The 19,514-nt window shown below is 47.2% G+C and overlaps 1 protein-coding gene across 2 annotated transcripts; it reads right to left on the bottom strand.

Moving 5' to 3' along the window:
- Positions 1 to 1,800: 1,800 nt before the first annotated feature.
- TMEM177 (transmembrane protein 177) lies at positions 1,801 to 4,893 on the bottom strand. Of its 2 annotated transcripts, none has more exons than XM_019715497.2 (2): positions 4,810 to 4,893; positions 1,801 to 3,070 (listed from the first exon to the last, which is right to left on the bottom strand). In XM_019715497.2, the coding sequence occupies exon 2, from the start codon at positions 3,046 to 3,048 to the stop codon at positions 2,110 to 2,112; it is 939 nt and encodes a 312-aa protein (XP_019571056.2). In that variant the 5' UTR covers positions 3,049 to 3,070; positions 4,810 to 4,893; the 3' UTR covers positions 1,801 to 2,109. The 2 variants fall into 2 exon arrangements, with proteins under 2 accessions (XP_019571056.2, XP_019571057.2); XM_019715498.2 differs by having other exon boundaries at positions 4,533 to 4,813.
- Between the last annotated feature and the right edge of the window lie 14,621 nt (positions 4,894 to 19,514).

Genomic DNA, 19,514 nt, shown 5'->3' on the forward strand with positions numbered 1-19,514 from the left:
TGGGAGATGCGGCTTTAGTCAGAAAGCAAGGGGATGCCCATAAAGGACGTTAAGCAGGAGAGAACCCAGTCAGACCTGCACTTCCATAGGGGGGGACAATCGCCAGGAAGCCCAGGTGAGGAAAGACCTGGGGAGGGCAAAGATGGAGCTGAGAGCCCCGGGACAAGGCTGGGCAGTGGTTTAGCTGTGAGGTGGGATGGTGGCATGGTGGGCTGAGGGAAGGGGTACAGAGCCCAAAGCAGTTTCTCAGCGCTATTGCCTGCCTGCCAACCTGCCAGGGAAGGGGGCTACTCTGGCGGGGTTTCAGATGGTCACACTGCCTGAGCTTGGGCCAGGCTTGGGGGATTTGTAGAAGGCAATGAAGAGGATAGGCAGCTCACAGGATGGAGCCTCCATGAGCGGAAGTTTGGAGGTGGCGCCATGTAAAGCCCATGAGTGGAGACAAAAATTTGACATGGAGGAGAGGGAGCCAGGTAAGCAGCCATTTCAGGGGTTCCACCCCACACACGTACAATGGGGCTCCCTGACCTTACTATTTGGGCAGATCGGGAAGGCCTGATGCCACCATCTTGGCTCTTGCAGTATTGAGAGTAGTTGGGGTGAGACTGGAGTGGTAAAAAGTAGAGCTCATCGGATCCAGACCCCAAATGACACTTCTACAGCACGATTAGATGGTCCCATGTGGCAGCAGCAACCGGATGCTATGATGCAGGGCCACTGAAGTGGTATTTCCGAGTGGGGACTCGCTCACCCACTCACTAACTCATCCATCCATCTATGCATTCCTCAAGTCTGTGCCCAATGCTGTCCCAGGGACCTAAGGGATGGGGTGCGCTGCCAGCAGCAACTCAGCCTGCCTAGGCCCGATGCAGGCCCCTGCAAGCTGGCACAGAGTGGAGCCAGGGCACTGAGTGCCAGCCCAGTGAAGGATCCAGCAGGAAGGCGTGCCTCCCTGCCCTCCTCACTCTCCGTTCCCAGTCCTCTGCAGGAACCATGTGCCACCCAAGTGGGCCTCCTGTACTGCTCTGTACCGGTCCCTGAGACACTGGTACCAGGCCTGAGTTCTTCAGCTCTTCCAGGGAAAACATAACTGCCAATGACAACACAGGAAGCCTGGCTGGCTGATCACGACGCTCCTCACTATCCCCACGGGGTCTCCTGCCCAAGGATCAAAAGTGGGGTCTCCTCTATCCACCCCAGAGCATGCTGCCTCCCCTGGGTCCTGAGTGTGACTCCAGGCCTGGGTCCACTGCCCACCTTGACCCATCTGCTCTCATCGCTGCCCGTGAGCCAAGTTCATCTCCATCTCCCCTCATGGCCCCCACCTGACTCCCCTCTCCAAGCCCTGCCCAGGCTCTGGACCCCATCAGCAGGCGGCCTCCCTGCAGGGCCTGTTTGGCAATGACTTGTTCCTTCCTCTTCCTCTGGCCAGAGTTCCGACCAGGTCTCCCTCACCACAGGTCTCACCAGGTTCTAGCAACACCTCTCCTTCGGGTCCAGAGGCTCTCCGGGGCCAACCATGCCTTGTTGGCTGCCCAGCCCTCTCTGAGCATGCCATCTTGCACTGGATACACCACCCTTAATGCCCCACCACTAGCTCCCATTTCCCAGCCTCTCGTGCTCACTAGCTTCTTATCTTGGCTTCTCAACGCTTTTAATCTCTACCACAGGAGAAGTAAATTGGGATTTGACTCTCAGGCAAATTCCAGGATTCTTCACTGCAGCAAATTGTTCACATCCTGCAAGCACCTCTGCTGGTGAGATGTGTCCTCACCTCCATAGCCCACTCGTAGTCAAAAACCAAGAACAAGGGACATCCTGTTTATTTATGGCACACTCTCTCTTCCAGGTGACCCCACAGCTCTGTCAGGAAGTTTACATAATCCCCATTTTATAGTGGAGAAAACCAACGGTCAGATTCATAAAGGGATATGCCCAAGGTCACTGAGATCTTAAGATGTGGGTTGGGGTAAAATCTAGGCTGTTTAACTCCAAAGCCTGTGATTTTTCTGACATTGGGATGTGGGTGCAGAGGCACCAAGAGAGCCCCCCAGAGTCAATGGCAGGGCGGCGCCTACACGAGCTGGAACTGTCCATGAGATGAGCCCCTCAGGAGCGGCCTGGGTTGAGCGTCGTCGCCCTCCACATCTGCAGCACGGAGTCCCGGCGGGTCGTGTAGGGTAAATGTTTGATGCGGAACCAGTGTCTGGGAATGACATTCCCGCTGGGCGAATACAGCTTCTCTCCAGGGCTGCCCAAGAGACTGCGCAGGGCCAGGTTGGCCAACAGAACCTTCTCATAGAACTCCACTCCACCCTGGGAATAGGCTGCAGACAGGGATGCAGTGTGGCGGTCCAGCCAGCCTTCCAAAGCATGAGTGAGAGAGTCCGTGGAGAAGCTGTAGGCCACAAAGCCTGCCACCGCTGCCATCAGGTTGAAGGCAGCCCGTAGGGTCATGGGGCCTCCATAGAGCCCCAGTGCATGCTTGGCACCCACGCTCAGTGCCCAGGTTCCTGCCAGGCAAGCTGGGGCTGGCAGGGCTTGCAGGGTAGCTGCACCGCTCTCCAGGTACACCACCTCCCTGGCTAAGGCGAACTTCTGGGCGTCATGGGACAGGGTCAGGGCATCTCTCAGCCGGGCACCTGCAGGGCTTTGCCAGTCCACTCTTTGCCCATGTATGACCACAGGCCGGTTAGTGTTGGTCACTGTATCACCCAGGAAGCTGGCAGGGATGCCCACCACAGCCCCAGCAGGGAGTCTTGGGAAGCCAGCGCTCACAGGCTGGAAGGTGAAGGTGGTGAAGGCCTCGTAGCAATGGCCTGATGGGATGCCCATGTCCTGTTGTACCTCTTGGAAGAGTCTCTGTAGCTTTGGGGAGAGCGGGGCTGGCTGCCCCCGAGGCCAGTACTGGTACAGCCATCGAAGCACAGGATCTGGGAAGAGGTGGTAAGAGATTTGGGCCCCAAACAGGCCTGCACAAGAACCCACCAAAAGGCCTGTCCTGTGTCTCTGCACAAATGCTGCGGCCCGCCACAGGGGACCTGCCATGAATGCTGCCACTGCTATAAACCTGGGCCAAGAAAAAGAGAAGTCAGCCAACAGTTCTCCAGGTGTGCCTGCGTAATGAACACCCCCCAGGACCACATCCTTTTTAAGTGGGGTAATATAGCACAGTGGTGAGAGCATGGGCTTTGGAGCCTGAGTTCAAATCCCAACTCCATCTCTGCATCACCTTCTCCATCTGCCAACAAGGTATGTGACAATGGCCCACCCCTAGGGTGGCTGTGATGAGTAAATGAATGAACACACATAAAACAGTTAGTGTCTGGCACAGTAGTGGACACGCCTTGTCGTATCTGTGATCATGACTTCTATTCCCACGGCTAGACAGAACAGTAGGTATTCAACTAACTCACTCCACTATTCATCCCATAGTGAAGTGCTACGATCACTAATTTATAGGGGAAACATGTTCAACTTACTGAGGACTACTATATGCTAGACACAGTTCTGAGAGCTTTACATGTAGTAGCTCACAACTGAATGCTCACACCTACATGACCTAATTAGTACTATTGCCCCTATTTTAAAGCAGTGGAAACTGAGGCACAGACAGGCCTAAGTAAGGTGGTCAAAATTCCAAACTAGTAAAAGTGGCAGTGTTAACTTGTGTCTTGTGTCCTGCTGACTTGGGTCCTCCTAAATGTCTACGTTGAGGTCCTAACCCCCTGTATCTCAGAATGTGACTATTTAGAGACGGGGCCTCTAAAGAGGTAATTAAGGTGAAGTCATGAGGGCAGGACCTAATCCAATATGACTGGTGTCCTTAGAGAACAGGAGATTGAGACACAGGTACATACAGAGGAAAAACTGTGAGACGTGACAAGCCATTGAGAGAAGCCTCAGAAGAAACCAGCCCCGCTGACACCTTGATCTTGGACTTCCAGTCTCCAGAATTATGTGAAAATAAATTTCTGCCACCCAGTACTTGTCATGGCAGCCCTAGCAGACTACCGTGTTTCCCCGAAAATAAAACCTAACCGGAAAATAAGCCCTAGCATGATTTTTCAGGATGACATCCCCTGAACATAAGCCCTAATGCATCTTTTGCAGCAAACCTTAATATAAGACCCGGTCTTATTTTCGGGGAAACACGGTAGTACAGGCACCGTATTTGAACACAGGCTGTCAGGTGTTCACAGCAAACTTCATTTGTGAAAAAGTTTTAATGCTAAATTGCAAACATACACAAAAGCAGGCAAAATAATACAACTTCAATCAACTCATGGCCAATGTTGTTTGATCTACTCCCACACACATTCCCCCTCCAACTGGTTTATTTTGAAACACATCCTGGAAATTCCATTATTTCATCCATAAATATTTCAGTAAAAATTCACAATTACTTAACTTTGGTTGAAGCTTACTGTCTTCCTGTGAAAAGTATTTAATTAGCAAGTAAACTGCTGCAAATAGGAACACGGGGTACCGCTTGGCCAATTTTAATCAAAAGCTCCTAAAGAGTCACAAACCTTGGGCCTTTTTTCCAATGCGGGAACTGAGGCTAGTAAAGGAAGGGTCCTACCCAAGGACCATCGCCCCCAGGCCCCCAGCGCCAAGGCCGTGTTCCAGGAAGGCCTCGGAGGCGGTGTGCGGAGGGGCTGCAGCTCCCTCGCAGAGGGCTTCCCGGTCAGCTACCCCGGGTCCCCGAGGCTACGCCCGGGGCTCGAACACGTTACCGGCAAGCAGCCTGGGAGGGCGCCGGCCCCTAAAGCCCGCACGCCATCCCAACCCTCTCGGCGCGCTCACCTCCGCCGCCGCAGCCCGGGACGCCGACACACGTGCGCGGGGCGGGGCCGGGAGCCACGCACGCCGGCCAGACCGTGGGGGCGGGGCCAGGCGCAAAGCACGTCGGCCGGGAGCAGCGGCGCTCTGGGGGGCGGGGCCGGCGGTGGGGCAGGAGGAGCGGGGAGGAGCCCGCGCCTACTCCGCGCTTCGTGGGAGGCTCCTTCCTACCTGACAGCCTTGGGGCTGGTCCGCGATCCTCAAAGTCCCGGCAGTCGGTTGGTCACCGTTTAACTCTATAGGAAACGGCGGCCCCGCGTGTTTCCTAATGTTTGGCACAACAGCCAAATCATTGACAAACAGCAGAGCCGCCAATGGAGCCCATGCCCGCCTGACTGCCAGGTCCGTGACCTTTCCTGCCTGGACGCACTCACCGCTGGTGGGGTGCCCTGGGTTTTATTTTAATTGCCACCTCCGTTGTGCCGCCCCTCACCCCCAATTCCTCTCAAGTGATCCACACTGTACAGTCTACAGAGCAGTGTCACATCTGTCACCTCACTTTCCCAGCAGCTCTATGAGTATGTGGGGATGGGCTTGCCTGTGCACCAAGCCCAGCTCGCCACCCAGTTTTATTGGAACATAGTCACCACCATTCCTTTGCAAATGTCTCTGGCTGCTTTCCCCGGAAGGACAGAGTTGAGTGAGAACAGAGACACCCTGGCCCAGATAGCCTGAAATATTCCCTATCCAGACCTATACTGAAAAATTCTTTGAGACCCTTGATGTAATCTATTCCCACTTTATAGATGAAGAAACTGAGGCCTTTTGCTTGAGCAGGATGCCCAGCTCCCATGCACCGGATCAGAATGGGACTCCTGTCCCTGCACACTTCCCATTATGGCTCCTGCCTTTATACAAATTTAACCTAGTGGATCTTACTAATTCTCCCAAGTGGATCTGGCCTCTGTGTCTGGCTTCCTCTTCCGAGCCCCCAGGGAAGGGGGAAAGGAGGGCTTACCTTATGGGTGGAAAGGTGAGGATGCAAGGAAAGGTGAGGATGAAAGGAGCTTGTGGGTATTGGGGTGAGGCTTTGGTAAGTTAGTAGCCCATGGACCACTGTGTCTCCAGACAAACCACCTCTCTGCAGGGCTCCTGACCACACAAGGACCAGTTGCAGTGGGTCCGACTGGAGTATACTTGATTGCCAGCTAACCCTGTGTGTGTGTGTGTGTGTGTGTGTGTGTGTATAGCATCCAATGGGGACAACTTGGGATTGGCATTTCCTGTCTCAGGCTTGGCCCAGCAGCCTCTTGTGGAGTCACGGACTGGCCAGGCAGAGAGAGACCCCTGCTGACACTAGGGGAGAACCTAGACCTGGTGTGGCTGCCTAGAGACCTGGGCCAGTGCTTCAGCCCAGAATCAGTGCTTAAGGAGACTACAGCCAGGGAAAGAGAACTTCCTTAGGAGGCTGGGGGCCCTTGGGTAAAGGATGTCACCTCTATGGATCTCAGTTTTCTCATCTGAAATGGCCTTGTTACATTCTTATCCTAGAAGCCACCTAGGCACCCTCATTTGCATAACTGAAGGGGTAGGGGAAATAGTACTTCAAGTCACTTGCCTCTGAAAAGGACTTGGGGGGTCTCCCTTCAATCTTGGCCTTGAAATGCATCCTATCTGTCACAAAGGGTTTCTGTGACCAGCTGTAAATCTGGCAATGGTGAAGAGCACAGATGATGAAGCCAGAAGGTGGGGTTAGATCCTGGCTCCACCCTTTACTAGCTGTGTGGCTTTGGGCAAGTTAACCTCTCTAGGCCTAGTGTTCTCGTCAATACAATGGGGATGAGGTACTATCTACTTCCTAGGGTTATGGAGATTCAATGAGGTGATGTATGTATACTGCCCAGCACAGTTTGTGCCATGTAAGTAACTATAAGCTATTATTATTCAGATCTGTTCTGGTTCTGAGACTTCACTTTGGCTGCTCAGTTGTTTGTATGTGAATGGTGCTATAACATGTTTTAATATGTGACGTCAGCCAGATCCAGAATGTGGGATATTCTACAGGGCAATGATGTGGTTTTTCTAACAAATCAATGGTTGAAAAAGATGGAAGGAAAGGAGACTGTTTGTTATAAGTAGGAGACTTGGAAGATATTGCAGTTAAATGAAATATGTGGCTTTTGTTGGGATTTTGTTGGAATCAATAGTTTACTAACTGTAAATAAAAGACACCTTTGAGACAACTGGGGAAATCTGAATATGGATTGAGTATTAGATGATATTAATGAATTGTTTATTTTGTTAGGTAGGATGAAGCATGATGTTTATGTAAACCAAAAAGTCCTTATCAGTTAGAGATGCATATTGAAGTATTTACAGGTGCAAAAATGTGATGTCTGCTACAGCCAAAACAAAAACAAAAACAAACACGGGCATATATGAAACAACATTGACAAAATATTGGTAGTTGTTGAAGCTTCATGACAAGTTCAGGGGGTTCATTATACTGTACTCTATGTATGTTTGGAAATTTCCATAATAAAATGTCATTTAAATGTGTCTTTAAAAATAGGCTGACCAATTGGACTGCATCAAATTAAAAACTTTTGGGCATCAGAGAACATTATCAAGAGAGTGGAAAGACAGTCCACAGAATGGTAGAAAATATTTGCAAATCACAGATATGACAAAGGCCACGTATGCAGAAAATATAAAGAACCACTAACAACTCAACAATAAAAAGACAAACAACCCAGTTAAAAAATGGGCAAACTATCTGAACAGACATTTTTCCAGGAAGATAGACGAATGGTCAACAAGCACAGCAAAACACCCTCAGCATTATCAGTCATTAGGAAACCCACAAGAGGATAAAATTGCACAACCACTAGGATAGCCATAAAAACAAAACAAAACAAACAAACAGAAAATAAGTGCGAGGGTGTGGAGAAACTGAAACTCTCGTACATTGCTGGTTGGGATGTAAAATGGGTCAGCCACTGTAGAAAACAGTTTGGCAGCTCCTCACAAAATTAAACAGAATTACCATATGATCAAGCAATTTCAGGAGTAGCCCAAAAGAATTGAATGCAGGTACTTAAGCAAATATTTGTATATAAATGTTGATATATTCACAATAACCAAAAGCTGGAAACAACCCAAATGTCCTTCAACTGATGAACGGACAAATAAAATATGGCATATTCCACACAATGGAATATTATTTGGTCTTACAAAAGCATGACCAGCTGGGAGTGAACAGGCAATGAAGGGCTGAGGTTGGAGCAGACATAACAACACAGCAAAAGCCCCAGAGACACGCTCCTTGGGTGCTTTGTGCTCAGGGGACAGGCTCTCAGAGGCCTGCACAGTCACAAAGACCTCCTCACAAACCCCTAATGTGAGGTTGGAAGTGGCACCACTGATGGCACTGCTGCCCACGCCACTGTCGGTTGGCACTTTGCTGCTGCCGTCCGGTCCCAGAACAGCTGTGATGAGGTCTCTTGTTCCTTCTCCTCTTCTGCTGGGATTCTCCTTTTCAGGAATGTCCTGCTCCGGGTCTGGGAGGGCTGGCCTGACTCAGGGTTGGCCCAGATAGGCTGGTGCAAGTGTCTGTTCCTGCCAAGGAGTCCCTGTCCTCCCCCTGCCAGCTGGCTCTGACTGGGGACAGTGGCCAGGGTGCACGGGTGGATTGCGTCTGGGGCCCAGACACTTGTCCATGAGTGAGTGGTTCTCTAGGGCTGTCAGCGGGCCAGACATCCTAGGGGTAGAAATGAAGGTCCTGGCCCTGCTCACCCAGGGTCTGACTCCTCACCACCCTTCCTTTCTTCTACTTGTGGGTCTGGTGAAACTTTCCATAAGAGTTTGCTTACTCAGTCAACGCATTTCTTTAATGTGCTTATGTACTTAGCAGCTTATTTAGCAACATAAGAAGTTAATTTCCAGCAGGGATAAGACTACTAAGGAAATAAAGCTGGTACTGGGATAAAAAACAAAAAGGTAGCGTAGGGGGATATTTTAGCTAAGGTGATTAGGAAAGGCCCCTGAAGAGGTGTTTGGCCTGAGTCCTGAGAGATGGGAAGGATGGGATGGAGATCTATGTGAACGCCTTCCCCCGCACAGACGACTAGTTGCAAGGCCCGAGGACAGGAATAAGATAGTGTGTTTGAGGAGCAGAAATTCCAGTGTGATGGGCAGGGGCTAGGACGCCAGGGTCTTGTAAGCCTGAGAGAGGCCCTTGCATTTTATTCTAACTGCAATGCAGGTCATTGGTGAACTAAGAGCTGTTCAGTGGAGTGTGAGCAGGATAGTTTGAGTGGTTAAAAAGAGAATGGGTTGGGGTTGAGGAAGTGGAGGCAAGGAATATAGCTAACTCTTTCAGCTGTGAAGGATGGTGTCTAAGAAGGGCTTTGTTTTGTATGGTGTATTTATATGATCATTAGCTCACTGAGAAATATTATTATTGAGATGATCTTATTGAAAGAGACAAATTGATGATGCCAGAGAGAGAGAGAGTCCTTCCTGATCACTGCAGAAAGGAATTCCCTGGGTAGGAGAGAGAGGATGGGGGTCCAGGACATGGGTGGGAGGAGAGGGTTCAGGAGCAATTCTTCATTGTAACGAGGGAAGCTGCTATCAAATCAACACTTTGTACTCCTCAAACTTACATAATGTTATACGTCAATTATATCTCAATAAAACTGGGGGAAAAGAGGGGAAGCTGTGGTTATTGGGCCCAGGCTGGTGATTTCCTGCTGGGAGGATGAGGTTGCTCTTATCTGATTGCTTCTTTTTTCCTCAGTGGAAAGAGGATGGAATGAGGATATCAGCTGAGAGTCTAGTGGGGCGGGGGTGGGGAGTGTTTGCAGAAAGCAGAAAACATGGGAAATTTCCATTTGAAGAGGGTGAAAGAGCCACTGGGGAAATGTAATTGTTGTTGTAAAAAATTGAGTGCCCGTTTGAGATCTGGGTCAAAAATGCAACGTGAGACTAATTAGTACTGCTATGTGATTTTCTCCAGCAGTGTTCAGGGTCTCAGGTGCAGGCAGGGGTGGATGGATCGTGAACAAACCAGAACTGGAGTTTGCCAGCTGAGGACAGAATGGGGAGAAATGGGCGAGAGAGGGGAGGACATTTACCAAGAAGTGATTACGTAGTGATGGGCCGTGAAGTGGAAGCTGGTGAGGCTAGTGAGGGCCCTTGGAAGTGATTTATATGCTTAGCACCTATTTGGTGCATACCATGTGCCTAGCACCATTTCTATGCTCTTTGCACAAGGAAGAAGTGGCAAGACTATTGGCCCAGTGGAACGTAAGGATTGTTGGAACAGAGTCACCAGAGTACTGCAAGTAGAAGCACGAGGAGGTAATTAGAGGGTGGGACATTTGAAATGGACACTTGAGCGGCGGTGTTAGTGTTGATGATAGCAAGGTCAGGAGTGTGACTGGGGGTGGGAGAGATTAGTAAGAATCGAGGAGGTGTATTAATCTTTTTAAACATTTTCTATATTTTATGATGCTCTGACAATTTAGGGGCCTTGGTAACGCAAAGAGACTGTCCCTCCGAGGACTAGCTAATTCCTCAAGATAGCAAAGGACCCCCCCACCTCCATCCCAAGTGTACCTTTCATATGCAAACCAACCAATCCAGAGCCCTTACCCCACCTGGCTCCCTAGCTACTGTCACAGCCCAAGACAATACTTCCCCTTCCCTAAATCACCCCAGGGCCGGGTACTGGACAACTAGAGACTACCTCTCTAGCCCAGAGCCTGCCAAAATTATTCACATTAGCCAATCTTAAAGTTGCTCAAATTCCTGTGCCGTGCTTTGCCCATTTTTTCCTCACAGAAAACACAATAAAGGCTCTGGGCCATACTTTCCACATGCTCCTTCTGCTTCTTAACCGACTCTGGTACTTCCCCATGTGGCCCTGCATGGCATGGCGAGTCCCTTTCTCTCAGGAAATGTAAATAAATATTCTTGCCCAAAGATGGGAGTCCAGAACTAGTTCTAGGATGAATCATCATGAATTGGTGTTTATTAGTCTGAGTCACTGTGGAGATAATTGGACTTTCCAAGCCTATGTCTTTTTCTTTTTTTTTTAAGAGTAAAATCTATAATATTTTGTTGCCTGAATTGAGCTGATGAGATATTGCATCTCCTACCAGGATTGCAATCAATCTTTAGTTGTTAGATTTGTAATAATGATATTCTGATGCTGACCAAAACTTGATACAGTATACAGACTTTGGGTTCATCAACATACTGTAAAAAGTTCATTAAAAAATTGTGCATGTCTTTTTTTTTCCCAGCATGCCTCAGAGGGCTCTGCAGAAAACTGCTGTTTTCTTTCCTTAGTGCTAAAATTGTCACAAGTTCCACAGCGGGAGCCCCATCCAACTGCCTCCTTTATCCCTCAAAATTGCCCTGGATCATTTTGGAACCATACTTTCTTTCTCGCAAAAATGTTGAGGCTGCAAGGCCATCTTGATTATCCTCATTCCGAGAAACCGAATCAGATACTTTCCAAGGCTTCCTGGTTCCTTTTGCTGTGGAACCATATTTGAGATCAAAATGTACGTGCTTCGGGCACATGCTAGATCACCCTACTTGATACTGGGGGTCACAGCACAGCAGACCACTTTAGAGGCAGACCCAGAAAACATGTATTTTTAAAATGTCATGGAATCACACAATTATTTTCAACTTAACTCCAACTTAACTGAGTACTTAAACAAGTCTTGTTCTAATATAAAATAATTTATTTTTTCTTATCTTTTCGGAGACAACCAGCTGTCCTTATTTCCACAATATACAACATTGTTTTACTAACTTTAACATGCTGTACTGTATATTGTAATACTGACCACAGAGATCAAATTAGATCCTGGATCCCTTGCCTAGGCTCTGCTGCACACCCCCCTTTTCCTTTCGTTACCCCATTTTCCCAGCGACTATCATTGTTTAGTGTCTTTTTGCCACCAGATGACTATAGTGTGAATAGCTTGATTACGTAAAATCAACTCCCTGGGCATAAATGAAATGACTTTATTTTTCCAATAATTGCTACCTGCTGGACTCTTCAAACCATTTGATTTGCTGTTTACTGGCAGCCTCCCTAAGGAAGCACCGTTCAAGTCTATAACTTGTCAGTCAGTATCAGTGGCTGAGACAGTAGCATTTGGTTAAGACTCAGTCTCGTTGTCTGTTTCAAAACTTCAGTCCTGTACTTCACTGCCTCTATCACATTAGCACCCCACTCCCAATGCAGACTCGACTTGTGGCTGCAACAGCGTGGAGTGGGGTGTCTGCGCTCTCTCCCACAGCTCTCTTCCTTACAGCATCGCTCACTGGTGGTCCTCCTACTTGCGGGTTATACTGGGAACAGCTGATGTTGGCAGAAACCAAGTTTCTGTCTCCTGTTAACCTCTCTGCTAATCTAGCTTGATTTCTGGTGGTGGTGGAAGTAAATAGCACTCTGAGGCAAGATGAGATTAGTTTTGGGAAGTACTGAAATATTCTGGACTTAGAAGCTAGGGAAAGGTGGTTAAACTGTTTAGTTAAAGGTCCACAGTAATTAGCTAGAAGTTACAAAATAAGCCGTGGGCATCTGGTCAGGCTTGTAATTGGAGGTGAATGCATTAGCCTGAAGCAGAGGTGAGAGCTTCTGGAAGGCTGGGGTGGGAGCGGGAGCAGCAGAACCAGTGGTGTCCCAATGGATGTGGGGCAGGGTGTGTGTGTGTGTGTGTGTGTGTGTGTGTGTGTGTGTGTGTAAGGGCTTGAGCTGTTGGTTACTGCGGGAGGAAGAATCATCTGACAACCTTCTATATATATTTCAAAGTCTTTCTTTTGCATTGCTTCCTCTAAAGTCTTTTCACAATGGCTTTAACAAAGTTCCTGCAAACAGAGTATCTGAAATGAAACATTTTTTTTGAAGACACCACTGTTGGAGAATGTGGCACCAAATCCCTGTGTCTGTGCCTTTGCTAAGCTCTCAGATCTGATTAGGCTCTAGTGGTAAGGAACAGACTCCCTTAAGCTTCTTCAAGAAAAACAGGGGTTGTGACCAGGCTGGGAATGGGGAGCTCAAGGGTAGGCATGTTTGGGTTCCATCTTGACCTGCCCTTTGCTGTCTCTGGGTACATCTGCTTTATTTCCTGGGTTTTCCAAATGCCATAAACCCACTTCTTCACTGCCCATTATGGCTGCGCCATCCAACTTCTCTACTTCATAACAGTCCAGCATCTGTCCCTGTTGCTAATTTACTCAGTCTCTTTCTAGTCCCTCGTCCAGATTACTGAGAAATTGCCATTGTCCTTGGTCTGCCTGTTGGTCACAGCCTTTGGGTAAAGTGCTTGCTTGCTGTGACTGGATTCACTGTGAGGAAGAAGGGGAGGGGTGCCGGGAGCTCTCCCCGTCACAGATACGTGGCTGCCCCTTTCCTTGCTGCTCCTGGATCTAGGGGCCTTCTGCGAGATGTCCTCTAGGAGAGCTAGGTCTGCCTGCCTTCATAAAAGGAAACCTCTCTCGGTGACGTCATCTAGGGAGAAGGATAAATGGCCTGTGGTCTGACGGAGAAGGGGAAGGCTGCAAGGTCTGGACAAAGAGACCTGAGACTGACTCCTCTGCATCTCTGCAAAGGCTTCAGAAAGCATCCAGCCAACCTGGATCCCTGCCTTCAGGAAGGCCCACACCCCAACCTTGCTCATTCTTTAATGTTTACTCAAACCCATCCTCCCAAACCCTGCGAGAAGAGACAGTCTTAGTGTTCTTGAGTGCTATATGTCATCCCCCTCACCAATGGAAAGTTCTCTTTCACGCCCAGATCTCAACTTAGCTACTGGAGAATGGGAGGTGGATGGTGGAGGGTGGAGAGGGGAATTGAAGAAGATGGGGTGGTAAGGACTCAGCTTCACTCCCTCAACAAATAAAGATTGAGATCCTAATAATGGCTGATATATATTGTGCACTGTGCTGCCAATAACATCCCATTTAATCCCACAACAACCCCATGGGGTCAATACTGTTATTTCTGCCTATTGAATAAAAGTCAAAGAAACTGCATGAACTTGCTAAATGTCCAGAGACTACACCCATATGCGTGTTTATCAGGACTGGGCTTGATGACGTTCTGCATTCTAAATTCACCTACCTGGTTCAACTTCTATTTTTCCTGTAGCAAATATGCTCTATAAACATACATGTCCATGGAAAGGTAAATGATATTAAACACATAGCTTTCATATTTCTTTTACATTCTTTGATTCAACAAACATTTATTAAGAATCTACAATGTAGCAAACATCTCGCTGTGCGCTGGGGGTACAGAAATGAGTAAGACGTGGCCACTGCCCTTTTGGGGCAAACTTACCACCTGATTTGATTTCTTTAGATCCAAACTGATTGCTTTTAGAACCGATAAATACAAATTATTTACTAATTTGTATTTTTTCCACACTAGTTATTTAAAAGAACAAATAATTAAGTAAAATATAAATATCGTTATGTAATATCTTTATACTTAGAGACCCCAAATTTGAAAGTTTAAATAAAAAGTAAAAAAATATATGTAAATCTGTAATATTTCCATTGATTTTCATGTGGTAGAGAGAACAATGGATTGGCAACCAGGAAACATGGATTCTGTCCAAATCTGACTCTTCTGTTAATTGGGAAAATCCATGAATCTGTCTGGGCCTCAGTTTCCCCATATAAGTCATGATAATAACAGCTACTCTGTGATTCTCAATGTCTTAGAACATTGTGAGGATCACTGAGAAAATACTTCATGAACTGAAAGTGCTAAAAAAGGAAGCAGTTCTAATTACTTGTAAAATGAAGCAACTGTAGTGAATTATCCTGAGGTTCTTTGGTTTGATATTTTTTTGGCTTGATAGAAAGAATGATGTGATAACCTGAGTAAATGTAAGAGAGAGGGAGCTGGCAGGTCTTCAGAGACAGCTTTTTAACCCTGAGCTCCTCATTCACTCAGCCAACCCTTGATTATATCCATGATCCCTCTGGAACCTAGCTAATTGAACCCACAGGGAACCCCCAAACTTCACTTGGTCAATGATTTCACTGAAGGAACCTTTTCTATGAGATTGATCATGGAAGACAATACATACAAGGTCTCCTTGCTTTTTCCCTCTTAAAGGTGGTCTGAAAAAAGGAAGAAAAGCACAGATCATCCAAATTTGGAAGCTGTTTTGTTTTCTTTTTTGCTTAAAAATTTTTTTATTAGTTTCAGGTGTACAAAACAATGTAATAGCTAGACATTTACACCCCTCATAAATGGATAATCCCCTCCCCCAGTCTACTGCCCTCTGACATCGTACATAGCTGTTACAGTTCGCTTCATGGTGGGAATCCCAGGCTACAACTTCAGAGACAGAAGAGGCCTTTCTTGTGGCATCCACTAGGTGGCACCAGGTCCCCAATACAGTCACACAACCATTCCAAGGGGCCACAACTATAAGATGGCCCTTGGAAGAAGGCAGGGAGAGAAATAAAAGAAATTGCCTCTGGTTTATAGGTGGGGAAGCTGAGATGGATACAAATACATGTACTGACATGACAGCAAGATCAAAGTCAATATGACAAGCCCTAAGCAAGAAAGCTCACACAGATAATGCAATGCTGAGCGCCAGGAACAGAGGGAGATGGGGTAGGTACAGTTAGCCAGCGGCTCAGAAATGGCTGGTTGGGTGTGCTGAATGAAGGCAGACAAAGTGATGTTGAGTCTGGATGTCAAGGGAAGCAGTTCCCTGAACAAGTATTGACTGGGCCATTCGCTTCTCAGTAATGGCAGGGACTAGATACCCTGAGATGAAAGACTTAGTCCCTAACTCAGAAGCTGTGCAGGGCTGAGGGCCAGAGGCCTGGGGAAGCCTGAGCAGAAAGTGGTGGGTTCTCAGGAACAGCACGTGCAAAGATGCAGGATGTGACTTAGCGGGAGATTTTCAGGAAACTGCTGAGGCCAGTGAGTGCAGAGGAGGAATACAGAGGGGAGAGTGGGGTTCTCAGCTCTTGGGGGCTTTAAAAAAAATGACCAATGAGAATGATAAACTAGAAACTAAAGACCTCCTGCAGGGGGTGGGTCTGACCAGGGTAATCAGATGAAGGAATGGGAAGGAGTAGGAATGAGGAGGGAGCGATACTTCCCTGAGTCTTTCTGTATAGCTCAGGCTCTTAGAACCACAGTAATGCTGTACATACCGTTCACGTGCCCAAATATAAAAAAGTAACTGAAACCAACAAGGATGTGGGGGAACCCAAGATGGAATAGAAACAATGGTGATCCTAACTGCATCCTAAATGAGTCATACAACCACACTGAGGGGAACGGGGGGGGGGGGGGGAAGAAAACTAACCCCAGTAACCTTGGAAGCTTTTTCTAATGCCAGAGACAAAAAGAACACAAATACTACAATTTAGTTAGTACATGTGTTTCCCATAGGGATTAGGTTAGCAATTCTGACATTATTTTATGGATATACTAAGATTGAACAAATAAGTAAATGTACAAGCATTATGGACAATGAGAGCAGGGTTAATCACTGTAGGAGAAGTTACAAAAGAGGAACGGGGGAAAGCCAAAATGAACCTCGTGGTGCTGGACTGTAATCAGAAGTAACAGTATCAATTCATGTTTTTGATTAGATAGATAGATAGATAGATAGATAGATAGATAGATAGACAGATAGATAGATAGACAGATGATAGATAAATAGATAGATAGATAGATAGATAGATAGATAGATAGATAGATAGATAGATATAGGTATGGTTATATGTGTGGGTTAGTAGTATAAATGCATATATTTCCTCGCTCTGTCCGCTGAGTGAGACCCAGTAGCAAGGAGCACCTAGGTCTTGGCTTCTAAGTGAAGGGTACCAAAAATTTGTTACCCTAAAACTGCTGTTTGGGACATTGATCTTAAGCTGGTTATTAAGAAACAAAAGAGTCAAAAAGAGCCTTTGATCTTCTCCCTTTCCTGCCTAAGAGATTCAGATGGAAAGGCCTGCTCCAGGAAGAAAATCTTGGATGTTCACCTTACCCTGATTTGAATTGAGAGGGATGGTTGGGAGGGCTCCAGGCAGGAAGAGGCCTGGTGGCTGGATTACTATGTCCCATTATTTCTGGGTTGCCTAGAAGTTTACCTGCCATGTATGTTCTGCTCTTCCTCAACTACCGGTAAATTGCCTACTTCCTTTGACATCTCAGAGCCCTACCCCCCTTTCTCCTGTGTCCAATATGTCCTGTATACCCAATTTTACCTCACTGTCTTTGGGAATTTTCATGCTTATATGAATTCCCTATGTGCACATATAAAAAAAATTGATTTTCTCCTGTTAATCTCTTTTAATTTGATTATTAGCTCAGCTAGAAGAATTTAGAAGAAGGACGTTTTTCTTTTCTCTTTTTTTTTTCCCCCCACATAAACATCATTCTCCAATAAAAGGATCTAGAGCTTCTTGGAGAAATAGTTGATTTCAGGGGTGAGGCAGAGCAAAAATAAGATAAACTTGGAATATCTTGTAATGCTGGAAAATAATGAAGTACTTTAAAAAGGATGGGGAGGTGGCATGTTGAAAGGACAGATTCAACCTGAAGGAGCTCCCAATGGCCAATGTTGGAACAATATGAGCAACAAAATAAATAATGATGGTGTCGAATTATAACCCATATAATAAAATAAATATCCATTATTGAGTAGAGTTGCCAGATTCAGCAAATAAAAATATAGGACACCCAGTTAAATATGAGTATCAGATAAACAGTGAATTATGTTTTTAGTGTAATGTGTCTCAAATAGTACATACACTATTGGGACATACTAAAACATTATTCGTTGTATATCTGAAATTCAGTTTTAACTAGGCACTGTTGTCTCTGGCAAACCTAATTTCGAGGAGTGGCAACTAGGCTTTGTCTCCTGTTGTCAGTGTCCCTCTCCACCTCCCCACAGCATTTCCCATAGGGACTTGGTGCATAACTGAGTGATGAAAACTTCTGTTTTGTACATGGGCTGGATTGGTCTTCAAGACATGGGTTTCACAGACACAAGCTCACTTGTTTACCTACTATCTTGAGTGACAACAGGAAATGGTCACTAACAACATTTAATTGTCTAAAGTATGTGAAGAACTGTCTCAAACACTGTAGCTAGGGTTCTGTGCCTAAAGAGTTTTGGTTTTATGATGGAAAAACAAATCCCAGAAAAATGTCAGAATCAGAGTTAATGAAGAGCCCTTTCAAAATTGTATATACAAGAGATCCAAGATGGCAGAGTAAATAAACACTGTGCCTGTATCCTTCCATGAACACATTAAAATTACAACTAAATTATAGAACAATCAACATGGAGAACCGTCTGAAGTCTAGTCGAACAGAAGTCCTATGACTAAAAATACAAAAAAGAAGCCACTTCGAGACTGGTAGGAGAGGCAGAGATGTGAAATGGGCCTGAAACCTCTGTGTGGCAGTTGAGAATCAGGATGGATATCTCAGCCAAGTAGGTTCCCACCACCCCCAGAGGAGTGAGAGACCCCAACCCCCCACTCCAGGCTCCCCAGCCCAGAGTACAGGTTCCAAGAAGAGGAACCCCCACAATATCTGGCTGTGAAAGACAGTGGGAGTTGCAACCATCCAGGTGGGACAGAAGGCAGCGGGAAACCCAGATGTTCTCTCAAATGGCTCTCGCACAGACTCACTGCTCACAGGCACTCACCTTGGGCTCTGGCAGAGGGACGGTGACTCGGGAGGCACTGGAGACATAAGTGGGAGAGGGGTGCAGACTGAGGTGTATGGCTTTGAAGGGAAAACTAGAGGACAGTTGACATTTTTCCTTTATGAGGTCCTCCGCACATGCAGTTGGCAGGCGGGTACCATCTTTCCCGTGTTGAGCCCGCCCCCACAGGCCAAATCTGAATCTGATTGGCCTGGTGAGCTCCGCTGCTCCACCTTGCTGACTCACTGGGACCCCACCCCACCCAACTCCCCCAATACCAGAGGCACTTTTTCTGTGAGCAGACAGCCCCACCAGGATTGTACTCTTTCTTGGAAAACTACCGGAGTCTGGTAGGCCCCTGGAAGGCAGCAACTGGCCTCAGTGTGCTCTGAGACTTCCATTGAGTAGTTCCAGGCTCAGCACTGGCACCAAATTTACATTAACCTGGTGACCACAATTCTTCTCACTCTAGTAACTCCCCAAGACCCTGACTCACACAACTTGCATATGGTACGATGTTCTATCAGCAGCTGAACCTTAAGGGAGCTGGCAGATGGCAGCAGACCTCGGGGCATCCTGGCTTTTTGCAGAGCTGCCCCAGGCCCAGTACTGGTGGCAGACATTCTTGGTTCAAAGGGTGGCCTCTCCCACCTGCCTCCAGGTTTAGCACAGGCAGTGAACAACCACAGATTACTTTGTAGCTCCTACCAGGGAGTTCCCAAACAGTCACAGGCAGTGGGTGACCTGGACCTGCACGAGAGCCCCTCCCAAGAGGCCCCAGAACGAACATAGTTGGAGGTTGGCTTCAGACCACAGCAGAACACTGTCCAATTAGCCTCACAAATGGCACATACATAGGGTGGTCTCAAAAGGCACCAAAGCCCACTGGGGCAAATCCCACTCAGTGGGGTCAGCCTTCTGCACAACATCTTGCAAGCTGTGAACATTACCAAACCCCCATAGTCAGTCAGCCTAAGGGTCAATCCCACTCACTGA

This window comes from Rhinolophus sinicus, linkage group LG01 (genome assembly GCF_036562045.2).
Source record: "Rhinolophus sinicus isolate RSC01 linkage group LG01, ASM3656204v1, whole genome shotgun sequence".
NCBI lineage: Eukaryota > Metazoa > Chordata > Mammalia > Chiroptera > Rhinolophidae > Rhinolophus > Rhinolophus sinicus.

Coding starts and splice junctions, on each gene's coding strand:
- TMEM177 (XM_019715497.2), bottom strand. CDS start 3,048: ATGGCAGGTCCCCTGTGGCGGGCCGCAGCATTTGTGCAGAGACACAGG.